We start from the raw sequence: 26844 nt of genomic DNA on the forward strand, positions 1-26844 counted from the left end.
GACCAGCCTGGCCAACATGGTGAAACCCCATCTCTACTAAAAGTACAAAAATTACAGAGTGCCTGTAATCCCAGTTACTCGGGAAGCTGAGGCAGGAGAATCGCTTGAACCTGGGGGGCGGAGTTTGCAGTGAGCTGAGATCCCGCCACTGCACTCCAGCCTGGGTGACAGAGAGAGACTCTGTCTCAAAAAAAAAAAAAAAAAAAAAAAAAAGCAGAAATTGGATGATAAGATGATGTTTACCCTTGGAGGGTGCTAATAACTACCGGGGGCTGTAGGGGAGATTCTGGGGTGCTGGTTACATAGATGTCTTCGTTTGTGATTCTGGCACATTTCTGTATACTTAATTTCCTTCAGTAGAAGTTTACTAGAGCAAAAAAGGGAAGCCTGACCATGCCACTCCCTCCCCCCTTTTTTTGAATTCCTTTATTATTTTCCTTTTGCTCCCTTTCCCTTCCCAGTCTGAGCAGAACCTGTGGCCACCAAGTTCCTGGATGGCCTGGCCTCTGGCCACCTCTGTACCATTGCCTCTTTCCCCCAGTACTCTAGCCACTCTTGCCTTCTGCTGTTAGTGCCATGCCTCCCACTTCGCACAGGCATATGTCTCTGCTCCAAAGCCCTTGTCTTAATCCACTCAGGCCTATGACAAAATAGCACAAAGTGGGTAGCTTATAAACAACAAACATTCATTTATCACCATTTTGAAGCCTAGGATATCCAAAATTAAGGCTCTGACAGATTCTATGTCTGCTGAACCCATTTCCTGGTTCATAGGTGACACCTTCTTACTACATCTCCACATGGTGGAGCTCTCTCTAGTCTCTTCTGCAAGGGCATCAATTCCAATCATGAGAGAACTGCCCTCATGACCTAATTACCTCCCAAGGCCCCACGTTTTAATGCCATCAAGAGGGACACAAATGTCCAGACCATAGCAGCCCTGTTGAAGTCTATTTATCCTTCAGCTCAGAGCTCAAAGGTGGCCTACCCACCACCCCATCCAAGTCTAGTACCGTTGCTATGGCCTTTCTTAGAACTACATTCCTTTCTTTGAGAGCACTCATCTTCACTTGTCATTATGGATTCATATGGTAATTATCTGCCCCGCTTTTCCACTAGCCCATATGTCTTAGGAAGTCCGCCTATGTTTTTCTCCTGCATCGTATCCCCAACACCATTCCCAATACTTAGTAGGTGCCTGACAACCACATGTTGGATGAATAAATGAACATAGACAAATTGGGCTTATAAAAAACTTTCTTCTAATTAAAGTACACTGTAGAAAGACAGGATGCCAAACTAAAGAATTTAGACTTTTTTTAGATAGGCAACAAGGAGCCATTGAAAGTTCTTGAGAAAGGAAGATGCATGGGCTGACCTTTATTTTAGTAAGATCTGTGTGGAGATGGAGGTGAAAAGGCTGGGCTGCAAGGAGGCTGTGGCAGAGTCCAGAGGAGACATAATGCCTGAAGAGGGGTAGTGGCCACATGGGGAACAGTGGGAGGTGGCCAATGTCCCACCTCTACTCTGACCCCAGAGCCAGCTACCAAGCCTGGCAATGACCTCACAATCACTCCCCAGGCCTTCTACCCTTTAAGGCCAATATCCCAGCGTCTTGGCTCACTCTGCCCTTTATGTTCACATCTGAAGGCCACACCTTACCTTCTGAATCACCAGGCCATCGAGTCCAGATAAAGGGATCAAGAGAGTGAGAGAGTGCCAGCCACCTCCCACCCAAGCCACTAGCAAGACTCCACAATGTTAGAGCAACCAGTGTACCTGAAGGACTTAATGCCCACAAAGAGGAAATCCATGTGGAAGACTGCCGAAGAGAGGCGCATGTCTGACCTCACCCGTGTGCTGGAGTGGCTGGAGCGGAGGCAGGGGAAGAAGAAACAAGCTCCCGAGGTGGGTACCATCCAAGAGAAATGGCAGGAAGACTTTACTCAAGATAGATGCAGTAGGGGAGAGAGATTGGACTTGAGTCTCCTGAAACAAAAGGCGGGATAATTTTGAAGTGCTGGGATAAGCTAGTGAGAAGTACCCAAGGACATCAATGGGGTGGGGGAATTAGTTAATATGATTAGGCTGTCTGTGTTGCTCATTTGCACTTATCAATGTTAGGCTCCCATCCTCTCACAGAGACTGAGAGACAGGGTACAATCTTTCTTGATGATTATATTTCAAAGGGTCCTCCCAGGTCCTTGAGAAAAACATTCCTGGATTGTAAAACTAGCAAGAGGGTGAGAAATTTACATCTCAAAGGGGCAGAGAAAAAATTTACAAATGCAAGTTTTCTAGAGGAAAGGTTCTAAGGAAAAGGAGGCCAAAGACCTATCATCAGGAAGGAACCTGTCTAAAGTTTAGTCAAGCTGGGCAAATGTTAGTATCGGTCAGAATTCTAGAAGAGCCAAGGGGTAGTGGCTTCTGGGTCTCCGTATTGCAGGATGGGATCTTCCTACTGCCCTCAGCTCTTCCCTCCTTGTGATGCCTTCAGAATCAAAGAACATTCGTTCCTCACTGCCATTACTGCAACTGCGACTCCAGCTAACATACCTCCTCTTTTCTACCCTACATTGAGCTAATTCTAACCTGCCCTTTCCTCTTTCTCCAAGAAGTATAGCAACCAAGTTTGCCTCAGTTTTTCCCAGAGCTCCCCCAAGACCCATTATCTATGAAGAACCAAGCCATGTCTTTGGAAAGTGGTATCCTCTGCAGAAGATGCCACCTGGTCTTGAATCTCCTGACCCTAGAGCAAAATGAGTAAAAAATGCCATTACTAATGACAATGCTCATCACATCACTAACTTTTAATGTTTATTGTGGTGAAGGCCCTGTGTTTAGATTTGTACCTGGGTTATGTGGTCAACTGCTCCCAGTCAGGCTACCAGGGAGGCGCTATTTTTACCCCCAGTTGAAGGATAAGGAAAGTGAAAATAAGTCTTTTTATTGCACTCACAGAAGTAATAAAGGGCAGAGTCAGGGCTCAAACTGAGATTTATCCAATTCCCAAATGCATGGGCTTTGCTGGGCCAACTCCCCATAACTTCCTCCACTTCCTCTGCTTTATCCAGGTCAGCACCTGCCTTTGGGGAAAGCTTCCATTCTGTTCATGTACTTACTTACTATATTAGTCCATTCTCACACTGCTATAAAGAAATACCTGAGACTGGGTAATTTATTTAAAAAAAAAAAGGTTTAATTGGCTCATGGCTGTACAAGAATCATAGGGGGTTCTGCTTCTGGGGAGGCCTCAGGAAGCTTACAATCATGTCAGAAGGCAAAAAAGGAGCAGGCACTTCACATGGCCAGAGCGAGAAGTGGGAGGATGAGGTGCCACACACACTTTTAAATCACTGGATCTCACGAGAACTCTCTCCTTCATGACACTACCAAGGGGAATCATGTTAAGCCATGAGAAACTGCCCCCATGATCTAATCACCTCCCACCAGGCCCCCACCTCCAACACTGGAGATTACAACTTGACGTGAGATTTGGGGAGAGACACAGATCCAAACCATACCACTTACCATTTATAGTCAGAAAGATCTCGAGTGCCAATTCCATCAGACTCATCTGACAAACATATTTTACTCTAAGGTGCTAATGATTTACAGATAGCTTACCCACTGCCTTGATTTGGGGGCAAAGGGGAAGCTTGACTTCTGGGTCTCTCCAAACTCAATTTAATATCGATCACAGGAATTACATTCACTTCCATGGTTAATATGTTCAGGTCTATCTCCTTTTACCAGGATAAGATTCTAATAATCACATTTTAACAGCTTTACCTTAAATGTGGCTTTTATTGTAAATAACTTTGGACCTAGAGAGGAGGAAAGTTTACATGGGAAATATAATTAAGTCATCAAGCATCATTACCTTTCCCAGAAGCATCTGGGTTTTTAAGGAAGCTTCTAAGAGGAAGCTGACATGTCCTGACAGGTCTCCGACAGCAGCAGGTGACAGGGGACCCTCTAGTGAGAAGGTTGGGGTCTATCTTCACCACTCAGGGCCTTCTGTGGCCTCCTCTCCTGGGGTCTGGCCTGGCCATCCAGATCTCCCCACAACAGACTGCTCATGGTATTTCCCCTTGTGATCCATTTGGCATCAGCGAAGACCCCTGAGGTCTGAAGTCTCAGCCATGGAGGATGCTGAATCCGTGAATGTTGCAGTTTCCTTAAGTCTAAGGCATTGCCATGTCGATTCTGCTCAGGCTTCCCCAAAATGGGAGCTGTGTGGGAAGCTACTCAGGTGACTCTTCTGGGGAGGCTGAGGATTGAGCTGGGGATGGTGGAAAGGGCTGCCCTGGAGGAGATGGGTCAGCCTAGCTCCTCATAGCCTGAAAATGCAGCCTTGGTTCTGAGTTGCACTGTTTCTCCACTAAGCCAAACAAAACCCCAAAGCTAACCAGCATTACCTTCCTTAGAAGGCAACTTGCAACATGAAGCAGGGCCTTGGACAGCTTCCTTCCACACTCCCAAACGGCTTATGGAAACTTCCCTTCCACCCACCCCGCATAATAACCTACCCCCGATAATTCATGGAGGGCATTGCACATGCATGTCATAATTCAGTTATTGCTCTCAGTAACTTTATGAAGTAGGTCCTACTATTATCCCCACCTTTCAGACAAGGAAACTAAGCCACAGAGAGAGCAGAAACTTGCCAAGGTCACTCAGCTCTCAGTCGTGGATAGAGCAGGAATCCGGGCAATCTGACCTGGAGACTGCAGTCCAGGCCACTGTCTCCCCGTAACCATAAGCAGTACATTCCCAGAGGAGACCCAGTCTATTTAGTTTTTCCCATGATACTCTGGCACCCACCCCTACTCCTTATAGACTAGGCGGGATGCTCCCTGGGTGGCCTGCCCTTTATGTGCTTCTGCTGGGCTCCTGGACTGTGGGACCCTGGAGATCCCTAATGACCCTGGCCTCCCTGCATCCCCTGTAAGAGCAGGAGGGCCAGGAATGTGCCATGCACAAGGAACTCCATTCACGGCAGGATATACTCAGCTCTTGGGCAGGTGGTAAGGAATACCTGGGGAAAGAGAAAGGCAAGGTCAGTGGTGACCACCCTTCCAGGAAGACTGGATGGGGTGGGTGCCTGGGGTGCTCCGAGACCAAGGGAGAGGCCGGGCTGAGCAAAGGCCCAGAGGTCTGTATCAGCAGCACCTGCTCAAAGTCAGGGCAGCCTTCCTGTGGCTCCAGACTGGAGGCAGGGGCAGGAAAGTCACAGCTGGTAAGGCCACGTGGAGGCTGGAGGGGCTTCTTACCAGGCTAGGGAGTGAGGCCCTTATGAGGGGGGGAGGATGTGATGGGGAGCCCCTGATGGATTCTGAGGTTGAGAGGAACAGGACCAGGCCTGAAGCTTACAACGTCACTCTGTGGGCAGCGACATGTATACCAGGGTGCATCCAGAAGCAGAGGGACAGTGACAACCGGACCTAGAGTGTGTGCACTGAAGCCTGTGGAGGGGAGGGGCAGCCCCTCACCTGGGAGCCTTCTCCTCGGGGAAAGGGAAGGGACGCTGTCCCCACAGGGGTGGCTGCAGGCTCTCTTCCCTTGGCTTCTCAGAAGCAAAAGCCCAAAGTGGTGATAGCCCTTAAAAGAAATGAGAAGAAGGAAGAGAAGAAAGGCAAAGGCCTCATGACGGCACGGGGAGGGAACCGCAAGGCCACGGAGACTTCCCAGAAGGTAATGCGGCCCCCTAACCTCCCCTCACCCCCACTGGGTCTCCAAATGAAGGAAGGGGTCCCTGCTTCTCTCCTGCATAATGTCTGCCTGCTTTCTAAATTTTAAGGCTCTGAAATTCACTCTGACCCCACATTAACACTCATATAAAATCTCCACCCTTCCCTACCCTGTCCAGCTGTGCTACTCAATTGCTGCCTCCCTGTAGTTTCATTCTTCACTAGTGTCACATCCTCCCTCGCCCATATTTATCCCCTGAAACCATTCAGGAAGACCACTTGGAAGATGAGAACACCATGGCTCAGTGAGGGACAGGAGCTTTCTGGCCAGGCGGCTAACAGGGCAGACCCACCCAGACCTAATGGCCTCCAAGGGCCTGTGTTTCCAAGGCCCCCAGGGACCCGTCTGATATATGGTGGGAAGAAGAGGGAGGCATTGGTGAGCAAGCACCCATGGGCAGACCTTGCCCCTCCAACCTCTGCCAGGGCCCGGGGAAGCTCTCTCTTTGGTTGCCTTTGCCTGCCTTTCAGCAAACCCTTGAAATCACTGTTTGTTTGCTTGGGATGGAGGTGGGGAGGGTGAGCCAGGTCCTGTAACTGGGGTGTGACTTCTCACCTGTTCCCTCCAAGGCCTTAGGAAAGAGCTTCAGGAAGGACTGGGACGCGGTCTCCTACCGAAGGCTCTATGGAATGGAGCAAAAGGGAAAACGCCTCAGCATGGTCCCTGGCAGCTATGTCAAGGATGGCCCCAAGAAATCTGGTAAGGGAAAAACCTTGGCCCAGCCGCCAGAATCCTCCTCCATAATCTCTTCCTTTAGGAGCAACCGAAAGCTCACGCCATCCTTAGAGCAGTAGCATCCACCGCAATCCAACCATTGTGCACACAGGAGTCAGAAGCCCGCATGGAGGCTTGGGAGGGACCACTCCTGGGGTCGCTCTTGGCAAGCGGGATGTGACGTGAACAGGAGGTGAATGTTTGTCAAGGCCCTGGCCCTCCCGAGTGTTCCCTTCTCAGGAAACCAACTTCATGTGTCCAGGTTCCTGAAGCCATTTTGGTGACATCAACTTCATGAGTTACAAATCATCTAATTAATTCAGATACTGTGACAATATCAACTATAGAAGGTACCACTCCTGCTGGCCTGAAACTTGCCAGGAGTTGCTCACCTCTAGGAAGGAATGAGTTTAGGCTGTGCCAGATCCCCAATTTCAAAGACTGCCTGGGTCCTGACCCTGGCTCTACCACTTTATAAGGAACTCAGAGTTGTATAATCCTGGACAACTTATTTCACCTCTGGAGTCTGGTTTTTCATCTGTAAAATGGGATGATAATAATACCTGCCTCATAGTATGGTTGTGAGGTTTAAGCAAGATGAGGCATGAAAAGTAACTAGCCTGACCAAGAGGAGGTGCTGAATGAATATTAGTGGTTTTTTTCTAAGTAAAAATTTTGCTAAAGTTTCAGGTGGTCTTTATTGTGGTGTTGGAAAAACAGATGCATTTGTTATGTCAGGCCCCTTGGGACAGAGGTGTAGGGTAAAAGAGAAATCTGGAAGGGATTCCAACTAGCCCAGGAGAAAAGTACACAGGAGCCTCCAAGCAGAAGCTGTCAATTCTCATACATAAAATTGCCCCCATTGTGCCCAACAAAGACGACAAAATCTTTTTTCCCCTTTTCATTTAATATACCAAAGCCATTGTGACCTAATTGCAGTCACTTCCCTTTAAGATTTAAATGCAGTCGGCTTTCAGTGCAGTTTAGGATCCCAGATTAAATCCTAGAATAGCACTTTAGGGGCATTACTGGTGAAATCTGAAGAAGTTCTATAATATACAAAAAAATCTTAATTTCTTAGTCTTGACAAACATGTCATGGACGTAAGATGTTACCATTAAGGGAAAATGGATGAAGGATATACAGGAATCCTCTTTATTTTCTTTGCAACATTTCTGTAAATCCATATGGGATGGTTAATATTGAGTGTCAACTTGATTGGATTGAAGAATGCAAAGTATTGTTCCTGGGTGTGTCTGTGAGGGTGTTGCCAGAGCAGATTAACACTTGAGTCAGTGGACTGGGAGAGGCCAACCCACCCTCAACCTGAGTGGGCACCATCTAATCAGTTGCCCGTACAGCTAGAATAAAGCAGGCAGAAGTTGGAAGGATCAGACTTGCTGAGTCATCTGGCCTTCATCTTTCTCCTGTGCTGGATGCTTCCTGCCCTTGAACATCAGACTCCAAGTTCTTCAGCTTTTGGACACTTGAATCTATACCAGTGGTTTGCCAGGGGCTCTCAGGCCTTTGGCCACAGACTGAAGGCTGCACTGTTGGCTTCCCTACTTTTGAGGTTTTGGGACGCGGACTGGCTTCCTTGCTCCTCAGCTGGCAGACTGCCTATTGTGGGACTTCACCTTGTGTTCGTGTGAGTTAATACTCCTTAATAAACTCCTTTTCATATATACATCTATCCTATTAGTTCTGACCCTCGATGGAAACTTGACTAATACACCACAATTATTCTAAAATATTTGAAGTTTATTTAAAAAATAAACTAGATTGCCTTATGCCTTACGGGAAGCCCCATACCTTCCCCAAACTTTCTGTGACTGCCAGTGTAATGTCTGGCTCCAAAATCCTGGTCCTGCTGGGCCCTGGAGCTTCTGTAAATATTGCTTCCAGTGGCTGCTATTTTGTCTCTTTGATTTCTCCTGAAACCTCTTACATGGAAGTCATTGTATGTAAATACATTCTATTGAAGGCTTGGGGCCAACAGAGGGAAAGAATTACATCACAGAATCATACAGCAAACAAATTAGAGGTTGATGATTAGACTCCCTTGTTCTTCAAAGTCCTTTATCCGACCCTGCCACCAGGAGATTTTTCCCTAGCTACATGTCTTTGCAGGAAGTAGCCCCCGATGTTTCTCTCAACTCCAAGACTGGGTAAGGCGAGGCAAGCCAGGAGTTGAGGCCGCCAAATTTAAGGAAGCACTCACTCTCAGATGCAAATCATGCACTAGTGTGAGTCTGAGAGTGAATGCCTCCTTAAATTTTGCACCCTGGGCACCTTGCTTTCCTCGCCTGAGTCCTGGTACTGCTCAGTTCTCCCTCTTCCTCTCTCTTTCTTCTTCTCTTTCCTCCCTGCTCTTCCTTCTCCACCTAACACTTTCCCATTGGCTTTTTACTTGAAGAGAACCAGGTTTCATTTGTCTTGTTCCACACTCAAAGTAGTCTATTAAGACATTTTCTTAAACAATTCACTCCCTGAAAGAAACCCATACCAGCTGATTAAATAATTATTTCCATCTCACTGCACAAGGATGCCAGCAGGTCAGGTTGACTTGACACCCATTTGGTTCCCTGCAGTTCCCTTCTTTCCACCATTCAAGTCGAATCCACTCTATGGGAGAATGAAGAAGCCTTGTCTCTCCTGATGTAATAAGACCAATGGCCAGTGGGTTACAAATGACCACTGGTTGCAAATGGGCCAGCCCAAGTGCAGAAAGTGCTCAGCGGCATCTGGAACAGTCTGGGCCTCAAGATGTGGCACCCAGAACCTAGTCAGGGCTGAGCCTAGGCACAGTAAGGAGAGCCTCTTGCGTAGACTGGCAAGAGGACTAAAATGAATGGGTATGATCTGAATTGGCAGACAAGTTCAAAACAAAGCAGCCCCTAGGAAGGGCCTAGAGATAGTCACATACACCATGCCCGATATTAGCTTGGGTTGCCATAGGCAAAGCACATCCTGATTACATTACATTACATGCACCTTCCCAGGAAATGTTACTATCTCAATGTGGAAGTTGGATGTCAGAGTCTATCCTATCACTTCTGCCTCACTCTCCCTTCATGACCAGTGACTGGGTCCTGTAGCTTCTACCTCCTTAATATCTTTAATCTCTTTCTCTTCTTCTCCATTTCCACAACCAATATCTTAGCTTAACCGTGATCCTCATCCACTATAAGAATCACCAATTGCTTTCAACCTCTATGACTGCCACATTGACCTTCCTCAGTTATTTATGCCTTTATATTTAAAGTGAGTTTTGAGTCAGGCAGCATGGCTCATGCTTGTAATCTCAGAACTTTTGGAGGGCAAGGCAAGAGGATCACTTGAGGCCAGAAGTTTGAGAACAGCCTAGGCAACATAGTGAGACCCCCATCTCTACAAATAAACGAATAAGTAGAGTTTCTTCATCACACCACTAAAATAAATTAATAAAGCTCCAATAACTAATTCTACAGCAATGCAGCTCTATGAACTGACTGACAAATAATTCAGAGTAATCCTCTTAAGGACATTCACTGAGCTACAAGGAAACCAACAACTAAATGCAATAGGAAAACAATACTTGGGCAAAATGAATTCAGCAATGGAATAGAAACCATTTTTTAAAAGCCAAAGAAGGCCAGCACTTTGGGAGGCCAAGCAGACAGATCATCTGAGGCTGGGAGTTCAAGACCAGCCTGAACAACATGGAGAAACCCCATCTCTACTAAAAATACAAAGTTAGCCAGGCGTGGTGGTGCGTGCCTGTAATCCCAGCTACTCAGGAGGCTGAGGCAGGAGAATTGCTTGAACCCAGGAGGCAAAGGTTGCAGTGAGCCGAGATCGCACCATTGCACTCCAGCCTGGGCAACAAGAGCATAACTCCATCGGAAAAAAAAAGCCAAAAAACAGTTCCTGGAGCTGAAGACCAAGATGTCTGAATTGAAAAACCCAATAGAGCGCTTCAATGGCAGACTCAATCAAACAGAAGAATCAGTGAATTTAAAGACATGTCATTTGAAATTATTCAGTCAGAGGAGTAAAAAAAAAAAAAAAAAAAAGGACTGAAAAAGAATAAAGGAAGCGAACAGACTTATGATACACTAGCAAGTGAAACAATACATATTATGGAAGTCTAAGAAGGAGAATAGCATAATAAAATGTATTGAAAGAAATAATGGCTGTAAAGTTTCCAAATTTGAGGAAAGAGATGTACATTAAGATTCATGAGGCCCAGTCATCCCCAAATATGTTGAACACCAAAAGGTCTGCACCAAGACATATTATAACTAAATTGTCAAAAGTCAAAGACAATGAAAGAATTTTGAAAGCAGCAGAAAAAAAGCTACTTGTCATACACAAGGAAACCCCCACAAGACTATGAGTAGATTTCTCAGGAGAAACCTTGCAGGTCAGGAGAGAATGGAATGAAATATTTAAAATATTGAAAGAAAATAGCTGCCAACCAAGGATACTGTACCTGATAAAGCTGTTTTTTAGAAATAAAAGGAAAGGACTTTCCCAAAGAGTGAGAGTTTTCATCACCATTGAACCTGCCTTATAAGAAATCATAAAGTGAGTTCCTCAAACTGAAATAAAAGGGCACTAATTAACAATGTAAAACACATGAACGTATAAAATTAACTAGTAAAGATACATATATAGTCAAATTTCAAATTCTCTAATATCATAATGGTGATATATGAATGACTTTCAACTCTAGTATAAAAGCTAAAAAACAAATGTATTAAAATTAACTATAACTATAATAATTTGTTAATGGATACACAATACAAAATATATGTATACTGTTATATCAATAACCTAAAATGACAGGTGGAGTGTAAAAGTATAGTTTTTGTGTATGATCTAAGTTAAGTTGTTACCAGTTTAAAATAGAATGTTATAGCTATAAAATGTCTTATGGCCAGACATGGTGGCTCATGCCTGTAATCCCAACACTTTGGGAGGCTGAGGGGGTGGATCACGAGGTCAGGACCAGCCTGGCCAATATGATGAAACCTCATCTCTACTAATAATACAAAATTTAGCCAGATGTGGTGGCATGCGCCTCAGCTACTCAGGAGGCTGAGGCAGGAGAACTGCTTGAACCTGGGAGGCAGAGGTTGCAGTGAGCTGAGATCATGCCATTGCACTCCAACCTGGGCGACAGAGTGAGACTCCATCTCAAAATAAAAAAATGTTTTGTACAAGCCTTATGGTAACCACAAAAAACAAACCTGTAGTAAATAAATGAAAGAAAAATAAATAAAAACATACTGCTCCAAAAGCTCATTAAATCACAAAAGAAGACATCAAGAGAGGAAAAAAAGAAAGAAAGAAACTACAAAGCAGTCAAAAAACAATGACCAAAATGACAGTAAGTTTCTACCTATTGATAATTACTTTAAATATAAATGGATTAAATGCTCCAATTGAAAGACATAGACTGGCTGAACGAATTTAATAAAAACAAGATCCAATTATATGCTGCCCATGAGAGACTCACTTTAGCTTTAAGGACACACAGCCTGAAAAAGAAGGAATTGGAAAAGATATTCCATGCAAATGGTAACCTAAGGAGAGCATCAGTGGCTATACTAATATCAGATTTTAAGTCAGAAACTGTCACAAGAAAAAAAGAAGGTTGTTATGTAACAGGGGATTGATTCATCAAGGAGACATAACAATTGAAATATTTATTCACTCAACATCAGAGTACCTAAATATATTTTAAAAATTAACAGAACTGAAAGGAGAAATAAACAGCAACACAATAATAGTAGGGGGCTTTAACACTTCACTCTCAACAATGGGTAGGTCATGCAGGCAGAAAATTAATAAGGAAAACAGCAGATTTGAACAAAACTGTAGACCAAATGGACCTAACATATGTTTACACATCCTGTCATAATACACATTCTTCTCAAATGTATGTAGAATATCCTCCAGAAGTGATCATATGTTGGACCACAAGTCATTTTTTTTTAAGTGCAGCAGTACATGTGCAGATTTGTTACATAGGTAAATTGTGTCGTGGGGGTTTGTTGTAGAGATTATTCATCACCCAGGTGATGTACCCATTAGTTATTTTTCCTGATCCTCTTCCTCCTCCCACCCTCCACCCTCAGGTAGGCCCCAGTTTCCTTTGTTCCCCACTATGTGGCCATGTGTTCTCATCATTTGGCTCCCACTTATTAGTGAGAACATGCAGTCTTTGGTTTTCTGTTTCTGCATCAGTTTGCTAAGGATAATGGCCTCCTGCTCCATCCCTGTTCTTCCAAAAAATATGATTTTGTTCTTTTTATGGCTGCATAGTATTCCGTGCTATATATGTACCATATTTTCTTTATTCAACCTACCATATGTGGACATTTAAGTCAATTCCATGCTTTGCTTTTGTGAATAATGCTGCAGTGAACGTATGTGTGCATGTGTCTTTATGGTAAACTGATTTATATTCCTTTGGGTATATACCTAGTAATGGGATTGCTCAGTCAAATGGTAGTTCTACTTTTAATTCTTTGAGGGATCACCACATTGCTTTCCACAATGGTTGAACCAGTTTACACTCTCATCAGCAGTATATAAGTATTCCCTTTTCTCCACAACCTCACCATCATCTGTTATTTTTTGACTTTTTAATAATAGCTGCTCTGACTGGTGTGAGATGGTATCTCATTGTGGTTTTGATTTGCATTTTTCTAATGATCAGTGATGTTGAGGTTTTTTCCATATGCTTGTTGGCTGCATGTATGTCTTCTTTTGAAAAGTGTCTTTTCATGTCCTTTGCCCACTTATTTTTGTTTTTTCTTTCTTGTAAGTTTGTTAAAGTTCTTTGTAGGTGCTGGATGTTAGACCTTTGTTAGACACATAGTTTAATTTTTTTCTTCTATTCTGTAGGTTGTCTGTTTACTCTGTTGACAGTTTCTTTTCTTGTGCAGATTTGGTTTGTCAGTATTTTGTTGAGGCTTTTTGCATTCATGTTCAAGGAATTGGCCTGACGTTTTCTTTTCTTGTTGTGTCCCTGCCATATTTTGGTATCAGCATGATGCTGGCCTCATAGAAAGAGTTAGGAAGGAGTCCCTCCTTCTCAATGTTTTGAAATAGTTTCAGTAGGAATGGTACCAGCTCTTCTTTGTACATCTTGTAGAATTTGGCTGTGAATCTATCTGGTCCTGGGCTTCTTTTGTTGTTGTTGTTGGTAGGTTAATTACTGATTCAATTTTGGAGCTCATTATTAGTCTGTTCAGGGATTCAGTTTCTTCCTGGTTCAGTTCAGTCTCGAGAGGGTGTATGTGTCCAATAATTTATCCATTTCTTCTAGATTTTCTAGCTTGTGTACAGAGAGGTTTTCATAATATTCTCTGATGGTTATTTGTATTTCTGTGGGGTCAGTGGTAATATCTCCTTTGTAGTTTTTAATTATGTTTATTCGGATCCTGTCTCTTTTCTTCTTCATTAGTCTAGCTAGCAGTCTATGTGTTTTATTAATTCTTTCAAAAAACCAGGCCAGCTGTGGTGGCTCACACCCGTAATCCCAGCAGTTTGGGAGGCCAAGAGGGGTGGACGCCTTGAGCCCAGGAGTTCAAGACCAGCCTGGGCAACATAGTGAGATCCTATCTGTATTAAGAAAAAAAGTAAAAAGAAAAAAAAAAAAAAACCCCACAACTCCTGGATTCCTTGATCTTATAAATGTTTTTGTGTGTGTGTGTCTCAGTCTCCTTCAGTTCAGCTCTGATTTTGGTTATTTCTTGTTTTCTGCTAGTTTTGGGGTTGGTTTGCTCTTGGTTCTCTAGTTCTTTTAGATGTGATGTTAGGTTGGTAAATTGAGATTTCTCTAACTTTTTGATGTGAGTGATCAGTGATATAACTTTCCCTCTAAATACTACCTTAGCTGTGTCCCAGAGATTCTGGTATATTGTATTTTTATTTTCATTTGTTTGAAATAACTTCTCGATTTCTGCCTTAATTTCATTATTTACACAAAAGTCATTCAGGAGCAGGCTATTTAATTTCCATGAAATCGTATGGGGTTTTTCTTCCTAAGATAAGGTCTCAGTTTGTTGCCCAGGCTGGAGTGAAGTGGCAGGATCGTGGCTCACTACAGCCTAGACATCTCATGCTCAAGCAGTCGTCCCACTTCAGCCCCTCAAGTAGCTGGGATTACAGGTGCACACCACCATGACCAGCTAATTTTTGTATTTTTTTGTAGAGATGAGGTTTTGACATGTTACCCAGGGTGGTCTTAAACTCCTGAGCTCAAGAGATCTGCCCTACTTGGCCTTCCAAAGTGCTAGAATTATAGGCATACCCCTTGTGCCCAGCAAAACTGTATGGTTTTAAGTGATTTTCTTGGTCTTGATTTCTAATTTTATTGCACTGCACAAAACACATCTTAACAAATTCAAGAAGACTAGAATTATATTAACTATCTTTTCTTACCACAAAGGTATAAAACAAAAAGTCAATGAAATGAGAACAATTAGAAAATTTAAAAATATGTGGAAATTAAACAACACATATCTTCACATGTGTTTCTAGCTTGTTCCATCTATTCTTTGCTTTCTCTTTCTTCTTTTCCTGCCCTCTTTTAGACCAAATATTGTTTATGATTCCATTTCATCTCCTTCATTAGCTTCCTAGTTATAACTCTTTGTTGCAGCCGGGTGCGGTGGCTCACGCCTGTAATCCTAGCACTTTGGGAGACGGAGGTGGGTGGATCACCTGAGGTTAAGAGTTCGAGACCAGCCTGGCCAACATGGCAAAACCCCGTCTCTACTAAAAATACAAAAACTAGGCAGGCATGGTGGCGCGTGCCTGTAGTCCCAGCTGCAGGAGGCTGAGGCAGGAGAATCACTTGAATCCAGGAGACAGAGGTTGCAATGAGCCGAGGTCGTGACACTGTGCTCTAGCCTGGGCAACAGAGTGAGACTTCATCTCAAAAAAAAAAAAAACAAAAATTAGCCAAGTGTGGTGACGCACATCTGTAATCCCAGCTACTCAGGAGGCTGAGGCAGGAAAATCGCTTAGACCTGGGAAGCAGAAATTGCAGTGAATCAAGATTGCACCCCACTGCACTCCAGCATGGGAGACAGGGCAAGACTCCATATTAAAAAAAACACAAAATCGTTTTAGTGATGATGTTAATGTATATAGTGTACATCTTTAAACTAGTACAGTCTATCTTCATTTTATGTAAAGCATAAGAGCCTTACGAGAGTATACTTCCATTTCTCCTCTCCCCTTCTACATGCTGTTGTTGCCACACATTGTATTTTTCCATATTATAAATCCCACAAGTGTTATGATTTTTGTCCTAAGCAATTACGTTTCCAAGAGACTTTTGTGTTTACTCACGCATTTAACATTTCCAGTGCTCTTCATTGGATCCAGATTTCTGTCTGGAATAATTTTCCTTCTACCTGAAGATTTTCCTTTAATGTATCTTGTGGTGTGGCTTTGTTGGTAATAAATTCGTATAGCTTTTGTATATCCAGAAGGGTCTTTATTTCACTTTTGTTTCTGAGAGACACTTTTGCTGAGTGTAGAATTTTAGATTGTCAACCTTTCTTCATCCAATACTTTAAAGTTTGGTCTACCATCCTCTGGCTTGTTTGCAATGGGAAGCTGACTCTCTTCCTAATTTTTGTTCCTCTGTAAAGTATTTTTTTCCTCTGGCTTCTAAGATTTTCTTTTAAGAAAGGAGCTTCTGATGTGCCTTAGTGTCATTTGCTTAATGTTTCTTGTGTTTGTATTTGGGGTTTGTTGAAATTCTTGGTTTACAGTTTTCATCAAATTTTACCAATTTGCTGGCCATTATTTCTTCACAAATTTATTTCATTTCTCCATTCTCTCCCCTCTCTTTCAGGCACCCAAATTACACATATTTAAAGTCCCAAAATTCATCTTGTGTTTTTCTTCATCTTTCAGTCTTTTCTCTTTGTGTTTCATCTCGTACAGTTTCTTGTGCTATACTTTCAAGTCCACTAATCCTTTCTTCTTCAATACCGAATCTGCTGTTAATCCCATCCAATAGAATTTTTCATTTCAAACATTGTCATTTTCATCTCTAGAATTTCAATTTGGGTCATTTTAAATCTTCTGCATCTCTTCTTAATGTGACCTTGCCTTGGAGGGCATAACAGGAGTATGCCATACTAGCTGTTGCCGTATTCTTGTCTACCAATTCTTTCACTGGAGTACTTTCTTTTCTGGCTTGTTCCAGCTAGTCCTCAGCTGAGGGGAATCTGCATAACTCTGCAGTTCTTGGTGCAGCTTTTTCCTGTTGTTCTAGCTCTTACAGTTTACCTAAATTATCTGGTCTCTCTCCTCAACTCAAGGGGACTCCTAGGCTCTGTCTAGGCTTCCCTGCAACCCCATGCTGCAACCTGGAAGCATCTTCCAACTGAAGGCTGGGACAATCATGAGGCTCCCCTCATTTCTTTCCCCTCACTCAAGGATCACTGCCCTATGTTGTGTGTTGTCCAATGTCTAAAAACTGCTATTTCATATAACATGCCAAGTTTTTTAATTGCTTAAGGTGGAAGGATAAATCCAATCCCTGCTACCCCATCTTGACTGAAGGCAGAAGTCTCAAATTGGCCTTTCCAAAACTTAAACCTCATTGAATGCAATAACAAGTCACTGAAAAGTTTTACGAAGGAAATTACTAAGTTGAATTTAAATTTTAGAAAGTTTGCTCTGGCTATGAGCCAGGAAAAGATCCTGGGAAAACAACTGTAACACCTTGCCAAAGTAAATCTTGGTAAAGTGTGAGTAGCTAGACTGGGAAAGGGAATTCCCTCCATGGGCACCTATGTCCAGGATATTGTGTAGACACCAGGCCAAGGATACATCCCCTAATGCACAGGGCCAGAAAGCCATACCCACTTTTGTCTCCACGAGCACAGAGTGAGCTTCTGGTGTCCTGAACATGGCTTACTAGAAATATAACCTATCTCTTCAGCCACAAACCCAGGAATGTGGGTCATTTTTGTCCAAAAGAGAGGCCAGGACAGGCTTCCAGAAAAAGGCTCTGACAATGTGGGCTCAGGTCCTCAGTTCACCACTGATAATCTGTGGCATCTTGAGCACATTACCTAATCCCTCTGATCCTAGTGTTCTCCTTTGTCAAATGGACATGACGTGGTTGTGAGACTGATGTGCCCCCACTGCCAGAAAGCCCTTGAACGCTGCCTGGTATGTGAGTCACTCAACACATGTCAGCTAATCTGTGTAATTGTCATTACTTTTTATATTGTTACTGCTCTTTCCTTCATGAGATCCACCTTGCACGGAAGAGGATCAGATGTTTCAGGAAAGGCAATTGCCCTTTCTCCAAGGAATTTCCTTATTTGTGTAAAAGAGAATGTGCAGCTCATGATCCTCCCATAGCATGGCGCCAATTTCCTGCACGTGCAAACGGACTGCTGAGGCCACCTGACCTTATCACCCTGTCAAGGACCAGCTACGATGCCAGAGCACCATGTGCCATAAAGAGTCCTAATTCAGCCACTAACTCATTGCGACACCTTGGGCAGGTCACACCCACTCCTCAGGCCACTGTCTCCACATTTATGTAATTGTAGGAGGTCTAGATGCATTTCGACTAGGAATATCCTGATAAAATTCCCAAACTTTGTTGATGAAATCTTACAAGCTTACAGACAGAATAATTTACTTACAAGGGGAAAAAAAATCAACCTGCCATCAACCTGGAAGTGGAATAGCACATATGCATTGCTAAGAATGAAAACCCCCATAATACTGCCCCAATTCACATAAGTCACTATCAAACGAATGAATTATATTTGTAGATTCAGAAATATTTAGGGATTTTTATAAGCCATACATTCTTTCATCTGCAGAAAATGCTCTAGGAGAGACTAGAAACAACATATTGGCAAGTAATTTAAAATCAAAATCTAGATAAACATTTAAAACCAGGTGAGATAGAAAGGTTGATGACAAAAGGAAAAGCAAAGAAAGAACAAGGAAGTGCAAGTAGGTGAGTTAGAATTGAGGCTAAAAGAAACACATAGAGTAAAAGAGAGACCTTTTTAAATGTTAGAATAAGTAATAACCATAAACCTACATGCATCAAAAAATGTAGAAGCTAAAGAAATAAAGCAAGACATTTAGAAATGCAGGGAGAACCTGTTAAAGATACAGTTATGGTGGTCCATTTTATTTTATTTTTATTTTTTGACTTTTAGGTTCTAGGAATACACGTGCGGGTTTGTTACATGGGTAAATTCTGTGTCGCTGACGCCTGGTGTATAAATGATCCTATCGCCCAAGTAGTGAGCATGTGATGTGGTTTGGCTGTGTCCCCACCCAAATCTCATCTTGAATTGTGGTTCCCACAGTTCCCAAGTGTTGTGGGAGAAACTGGTGGGAGGTAATTGAATCATGGGGGCGGGTCTTTCCCATGCTGTTCTCGTGATAGTGAATAAGTCTTATGAGATCTAATGGTTTTATAAATGGAAGTTCCCCTGCACAAGTTCTTCCTGCCTGCTGCCATGTAAGACCTCTCTTGCTCTTCTGCCATGATTGTGAGGCCTCCCCAGCCATGTGGAACTGTGAGTCAATGAAACCTCTTTCCTTTATACATTACCCAGTCTCAGGTACAACTTTATTAGCAGCATGAGAACAGACTAACATAGCATAGTAACTGGATAGGTAGCCTTTCAAACCATATGTCCCTCCCATTCTCCCCACTATGGGAGTAAGTTTTAATACACCTCCTTCAGAAACAAATAGAAGATCATATAGACAATAACAGGAGATATATAGGAGAATGTAACTATGCAGTTAACAAACCATAGCTTTACATCTGAATAGAGAACATGTATTTTTTTATATCCAAACAATATTTACAAAACTCACCTGTGTGCTTCATCACGGAGAAAATACTAACATTCACAAAAGTAAAGATGTAGATACCTACATCATCCCAAACCAACAATTAGAAATAACCCTCAACTTTAAAAATTGGAAATTAAAAAACATACATCCAAATTACGCTTGTATCACAGAAAATAACTAATGAAATAAGCCTGTTTCATACCAAAACGTGAGACAAAGGCAAAATGTATGCTCAGAAGAAAATGTACGGTAAAAACTAAAAGTAATAATTCTTTATAAAACACATAATAAAATAAATTGCCAACACTTTTATTAATTTAGTAAGTAGAAGAATTATGAAAAAGAGAAAATTAATATATTAAATACTGGCTGGGGTTAATGAATAATATCAAGATCAAAAGTTGTTAAAAGCCGAAGTATAAAGCTAGCTTTTTGAAAAAGCAAGTGACATGAAAGCAATTGCTATGAAGTAATCATAAGCCTTGTTAAAAGGAAGAGTAAAAATATACAAGATTTTATATGAGAAAGGATGTAAATAAAATAAAAGAACTGTAATAGAATACTATACCTGTATACAATATACAATACATTTTAAAACCTAAAGGAAATGGATGATTTTCTATTATACTATATATTATCAAAATTGGTACAATAAAGAGCAGAAAAATTGAATAGGGCAATTTCTGCAGTGAAGGTTGAAAAATAATTAACATTTTTCCACTAAAAAATGGCACTAAGACAAATGGTTTCATGCAAGGTTTTAACATTTAAAGAGCAAATAATTTTAACGTTACTTCAACTATTACAGACTGTATAAAATATAGACATTTCTGCACTAATTTAACAAGCTATTAAATTAATGCAGAACTTTAATATTAAAACTTATACCAAAAAAGTTGGCCAATCTCACAATAATATAAATGCGAAAATCTAGAAATTTTTAGCAAATATACTCAATGTATGAAAATACATCACATATACAATGTCTGAAATGAATTCCACCATGAACAAGTGGGCTTTATTACAGCAGGTAAGAAGTGGTTCATTATCAGGATATCTAAGAACACAATTTATTACATCAACATATTAAAGGAAAAAATGTGATTATATCAGTAGATGGCAAAAAAAAAAAAAAAAAAGCAATGAGTAGAATCAAGCAATTATCACCAGTAAAAACTCTATGTTAACCAGGGATAAACCACTAAAATATGATAAAACATATACCCCAAATAGGGGCAAATATCATTCTAAAAGATGCAATGCCCAAATTACTTAAAATCGGGAAAAAAATGAGGCTTAATCCCTATCATCATTATTGGCAATGTTTTAGAGGGTCTGTCAAATGTAATATATATTAAAAAGAATATATAATTTTGATAAATATTGGAGGAATGATACATTCATTTTTTCCCCGTAATATGATTGTATATCTGCAAAACTCATGAAATTCTAGTTAAAAAGTAATAAAATTTACTGTGGTTGCTGGTATACTAGACAAATATAGTTGTTTGTTTGTTTGTTTGTTTGTTTGTTTGTTTGTTTTTGAGACAGGGTCTCTCGCCCTGTCACCCAGGCTGAAGTGCAGTGGTGTGATCATAGCTCACCACAGCCTTGACCTCCTGGGCTCAAGCAGTCCTCCCAAGTCAGCCTCACAAGTAGCTAGGACGACAGGCATGTGCCACCACACCCCTAATTTTTTTTTTTTTTTTGGTAGAGATGGAGTCTCACTTTGTTAGTCTTGTCAGGTTAGTCTTGAACTCCTGGCCTCAATCCATGCTGCCCAGGCTAGTCTTGAACTCCCGGGTTCAAATGGTCTACCTGCCTCTGCCTCTCAAAGTGCTGGAATTATAGACATGAGCCAGCATGCCCAGCTGACAAATATAGTTTTTAAAAAACAGTATATTTAGCCAGGCATGGTGGCTCACGCCTGTAATCCCAGCACTTTGGGAGGCTGAGGCAGGCAGATCATGAGGTCAGGAGATCGAGACCATCCTGGCTAACACGGTGAAACCCCATCTGTACTAAAAATACAAAAAAATTAGCCAGGCGTGGTGGCGGGCACCTGTGGTCCTAGCTGCTGGGGAGGCTGAGGCAGGAGAATGGCGTGAACCCAGGAGGTGGAGCTTGCAGTGAGCTGAGATCACACCACCGCACTTCAGCCTGGGTGACAGAGCGAGACTCCATCTCAAGAAAAAAAATAAATGGTAGACTTTTCTCTATATGCTTGTCATACCAGTTAGAAATGGAAATGAGTACAAAATATTCCATCCTTCTGAGTAAAAATACATAAAACACTTAGAAGGAAATTTAGCAAGAAAAAAATATTAAGGTGTCCAAGCTCTAGTCCAACCTTCACGCTGGCCACATGGGACCCAGGATGGATTTGAATGTGGCTCAACATAAATTTGTAAACTTTCTTAAAACATCACGAGATTTTTTTTGCGTTTTTTTTTTTTTTTTTTTTTTTTTTCTCATCAGCTGTCATTAGTGTTAGTGTATTTTAGGTGTGGCCCAAGAAAATTCTTCTTCTAATGTGGCCCAGGGAAGCCAAAATGTTGGGCACCCCTGCAAGTCCAACAACATTTTGTTTGGTACAAACCCCATATTTGGGTCACATCAGACACTCACCATTTTATTTCGTGTATTTGTGCCTTCACACATTTTGTTCCTCTGCCTGTGATCCTTTCCTTCCTTTTCTAACTGATCAACTATTGGCCCTTTCAAACCCAGCTCAAAACTTTTCTCTTCTGATACCTTCCCTGGGATATCAGAAGATATCCTCTAGGTTACCTCCTCTACGCACATTCCACTTAGGGGAACTCCCACTGGGGAGGATGGAGAGAACAGACAGAAAGAAGCAGAAAGAGGGAAAGAGGGAAAGGAAGGGAGTTGGAACAAGGCAAGGAGAAAAGAGGGAGGGGAAAAAGGATTGAACAAACAAAGAAGGAGAACCTGAGTTAGGCACGGTGGCTCACGCCTGTAATCCCAACACTTTGGGAGGCTAAAGCAGGTGGACCATTTGAGCCCAGGAGTTCAAGACCAGCTTGGGCAACATGGCAAAACCCTATCTCTACAAAAATATAAAAGTTTATCAGGAGTGGAGGCATGTGCCTATAGGCCCAGCTACACGGGAGGGTGAAGCATGAGGATCACTGAGCCTCTGAGATAGAGGCTGCGGTGAGGTATGATTGTGCTACTGCATTCCAGCCTGGGCCACAGAGTGAGGAAACTCAGTCTCAAAAAAAGAAAGTGGGGAAGGGGTGTAGAGAACCTGTGAAAGCCATGAAAAGACCTCATATCTCAGAACAGGTATTGTTTGAAGTCCATGCATTCCTCCAGCCTTCATCCCCTTCCTGCCTACCCCACCTCTCAAGCCTCCCATGATCTAACTCTTTGATGACATCTGTCCAATTTCAGATACAGATATCAAGGATGCAGTCGACCCAGAGTCTACTCAGCGGCCAAACCCATTCCGTCTACAAAGCGTTGTCTTAGATACCGTGTTACAGGACGGTACCTTTAGCAGCCGGAAGGCAAACTTCATGAGAGACTGGTCCAACAAGATGCCTGACACGGCTTACGAACGCAAGCTAAAGAGCCTCATGGAGAAAAGCACCGAGCCTAAGATGGAAACCATAAGGATGCTGAAGCCAGAGGAGGTGCTGAGCTGCCGGTGAGAGCTGCCACCCCCTGGGCAGAGGGGTGGGATCCTGGAACAGGCTTTGCTTACTCCTGTCTCCGGCTCAAACATCTTGGCTTAACCTGAAGATCTAGGAGTAGGGGCTTGGCGTGGCTGAGCTCTGCCCTTTGGTCCCAAAGGACTGCTCCAGGGCTCAAGCCAGTGGGTCTTCAGCAGCTCACCTGCTGGTAGACCATCGCCTGAATGGGCTTGTCATTTAGGTGCTGCCATTTTGATGCCACACCTTTCAACAACCCTCCCAATATTTCCATTTGTTTCAATATTACTCAAAAAGGAAAGAATGTGGCTTTGTCTTAACAGGAAGATTTCCCTACGATCCTTTGCTCTGTGGGGTTGAGTTGCTGGTGATAGTAGCCACCATCCCCAGTGACCTACCTGCTGCATGTTTGGGCTTTTAGACTGTCTAAGGGATCATGAACAAAGTGTGAAACCATTTGCTATTTACTGCTCTTCCCAAAGAGTCTCCCTTCTCACTTGCTCTCTGTCCTGTTTATCAAGGCTTTCTGGGTTTTAGCAGTGGAGCCCAGACTCCCCCTAGCCTCCAAAAACAAGCATCCTTCTCCCTAGCCCAGTGTTTTCCTTTACCGTAAAGTTGTAACTGACAAAGTTCGGAAACTTTAGCAAATAAGGAAACAAGACAACAGAGTAATGTAGTTGTTATCATCCTTGTAAGGTTGACATCAGTAAACTCATCTGTAGGTTTAAGATGGTCTCAAATGTCTAGCGATCTAATAACCCCATCACAAAGTCCTGCTCTGCTCACTGATGGGCAGAAGGTTAACTGGCTTCAAGATGGACAGGCAGAGACCTCAGTAGACTGCCCTTGCTGGTTGGTTCCATGACTGGATGACTTTGGCCATGGCTTTCAGATGGACCATGTGGTTCTAATTGACTCTGGGCAACAAGCAGCCTACCTGGGTTCCATGGTGGGGGAAAAGAGATTTGGACAGGACTCCTGCCCTCCAAAGAGACGGAAAGAATATTTGAAGAGATAGCATACGAAACCATTCAAGAAACAACCAAGAAAAGAATGGAGTGGTTCAGAGTGAGATTTATTATTATGGTTATTATTATTGAGACAGTCTCTCTCTGTCGCCCAGGTTAGAGTGCAGTGATGCGATCTCGGCTCACTGCAACCTCCAGCTCCCAGGTTCAAGCAACTCTCGTGCTTCAGCCTCCTGAGTAGCTGAGATCATAAGCGTGCACCAACAAACCCAGCTAATTTTTGTATTTTTAGTAGAGATGGAGTTTTGCCATGTTTCCCAGGCTGGTCTTGAACTCCTGTTCTCAAGTGGTTCGCCTGCCTTGGCCTCCCAAAGCACTAGATTACAGGTGTGAGCCACAGCGCTTGGCCAGGATGAGATCTTAACAAGTGTCCCCATATACTTATGCATGAGACCCTCATAGGCTGATCAGGGAAAAAGTAGTCCAAGTGTGGGGACTGGTGAGGGAGTCTGAGCTGGCCATAAGAACAGGTAGGCTCTGGGAAGACCTTAAAGAACAGTGGCCATTCCTAACAGGCAGAAAATCACATTATATCAACACACAGCGCCTCTCCCATAGTCTGTGGCAAAGTAAGCAACCAGCAGGCAGCCTGAGTAGGGGCCTACACTCTATACTAAAGCTGGGACCAAGGTCAGGGTTGCTGGTAGAAAAAGAAGCTCTCTGGATCACACAGTATAAATAGGATTGGTCCCATTCTTCAGTATCAATCAGAATTTTGGGGCTCTAGCTAATATTCTAGATCAATGATCAGATTTTTAAATTGTGTGGATATTATTAAGAAACAAATGCTCTCCGCTATGCCTGCAACTTTGCTCAGCGGTTATTTCCACTGTCCGTATCTTTCTCGACCCATGGCCTCTCTCAGTGTATGCACGCATGACAGTGACAAATCACGTAACAATTTACATTCTGCCTTTTCTCACCACTTGGTACTGTCACAGCCATGTGGCACCATCTTCTTTATGCCATTCTAACTATGGCTTTTTAATTAAGCTCCTTGACATGATGTAGTCCATTATTGGATTGACTGTTTCTCTGTTAGTGGATTTACTCATTTTTCTGTTGTTGACAATCCCAAAATGAACATCTTTTATTTATATAGCTTTTCTTTCCATTGACTTCTCAGGATACATCGAGAACCTGAGTGGGGTTACTGAGTCAAAGATAATGAATGTTTTTTTCTTTGGAGGCAACTGACTGCCAAAAGAGTTACACCAATGCAAACTCCCACCTCCTTTGTGGGGTGTCCCACTGTCTTATAAAGTCTCTATCAGCTCCACGGATGACTGGGAGAGCCAGCCCCTTGCAGAGCACCCACACTTACTGCTGCTTAAATCTAAGCTCTTTTCAATAAAGTTAGAAGCTGCTGTGACTCCACCTTCAACTGACTTCTTTTGCCTTCTCTTGAACAGATACCTGAGGTTGTCCAAGGAGAACATTCGGACCTTGCTCAAGCTGTGCAAGGATGCAGGAATGAATGTGGATATCCACCCCCACATGGTCGAAGGGGACATAGATGCTAAAAAGGTGTTCCCCGGAATATGCAGTGTGGCACTCTAAATAGCTCCTCTCGCCGCCACCTTCAGGCTCCTTCTGTCATGGGACCCTTCGTCTCCAGATGTCATCCTCTGGCATACTACAAGTAATCCTTCCAACCTAGTGCATCCCTTTAGAAAATAAGCAATCAGAAAACAAGCCTCGGTTGTGTGATCATTGTGCTGCGGTAAGACTGGTCCTCGACATCCAAGTCAGAACCAGCTTAGGAGAAACTGTAGTTTTTCTCCTGACCGAAAGAAGAATCCTTAGAAAGGGCTTCTTAGGAAGGAAGGCTTAGGAGTTAAAAAAAAAAAAAAAAAAAAAAAAAAAAAGTCGGGGGGGGCGGATCCAGGGTCCTCAGAGGGAAATTAGAAAGGACAAAGTGTAAAGGGGCTGGTTGAGAACACACACACATGCCCCACGCCCATGAGCAGGACTTGGCTTTGTGGGGACCGGGCCTCCTTGTGTGCAGAGTGTGGGACTGATCAGGGGCAGTGAGAGAGGGAAATGCTATCAACATATCGAGGCAAGGAAGGAGACCTTTGGGTGCTTACAACCACAGACCCCAAAAGGGGCCCGAAACCTTTCAGAACTGGTAGGTGCCTCAATATCAGCAAGTCCAGGATCTTTTTCATTTCAAGAAAAGAAGCCGCAGAGGGCAAGAAACTTGCTCAGAGTCACATAGATGAGAAACGGCAGGGTTGAGATGAAAACAGTATCTTCCCCAAGTCTCCTGCCCTGCTCTCTTGCATGATTGTGGCCAATCCTGCAGAAATCTTTTGAGACAGAGCCTTCCCAGCTGAGTATGCTGGCCAACCAAGGTCACAAACTCAGGCCCTTCCAGTCCCTGCAAGTGTTTCAAGCAAGTCTGAATCCCAAGTGTTCTACTTAATAGCTGTGTGACTTTAGGAAAGTTCCTTTACCTTTCTGTGCCTCTGTTTCCTTGCCTGTAGAATGGGGTTAATGACAGTATGTGCTGAGCAGGGGTGCTGTGAAGAACACGTGAGAGCTTGCATGTGAAGCAGGGAGCACAGTCAGTGATAACCGAGAACTCCATACAAATGTGGGCTGTTTCATAGTTCGCTGGGGTAGACGAGGAGCTGATTTTCCAGCCACTGCTTTTCTGAGAGGGATCCCCAAAACTAGGCACATCAGTCCCCATGGAAAAGCTGCTAATACCAAATCCACATCTGCTCATGGCAAACCTAAACATCTAATGATCTCTGGGTCTCCAAGAGCTAGGACACACCCCAGAGAGACTCCTGTACAGA

At 43.0% G+C, this 26844-nt stretch overlaps 1 protein-coding gene across 1 annotated transcript; it reads left to right on the forward strand.

Moving 5' to 3' along the window:
• The first annotated feature begins 1622 nt into the window (after nucleotides 1-1622).
• On the forward strand, nucleotides 1623-25750 carry C17H16orf78 (chromosome 17 C16orf78 homolog). Its single transcript, XM_023189611.2, has 5 exons — nucleotides 1623-1908; nucleotides 5578-5697; nucleotides 6324-6453; nucleotides 22750-23005; nucleotides 25450-25750. Exons 1-5 carry the CDS (start codon nucleotides 1759-1761, stop codon nucleotides 25595-25597), a joined length of 804 nt encoding a protein of 267 aa, XP_023045379.1. The 5' UTR covers nucleotides 1623-1758; the 3' UTR covers nucleotides 25598-25750.
• Nucleotides 25751-26844: the final 1094 nt, after the last annotated feature.

This window comes from Piliocolobus tephrosceles, chromosome 17 (assembly GCF_002776525.5).
Source record: "Piliocolobus tephrosceles isolate RC106 chromosome 17, ASM277652v3, whole genome shotgun sequence".
Lineage (NCBI taxonomy): Eukaryota > Metazoa > Chordata > Mammalia > Primates > Cercopithecidae > Piliocolobus > Piliocolobus tephrosceles.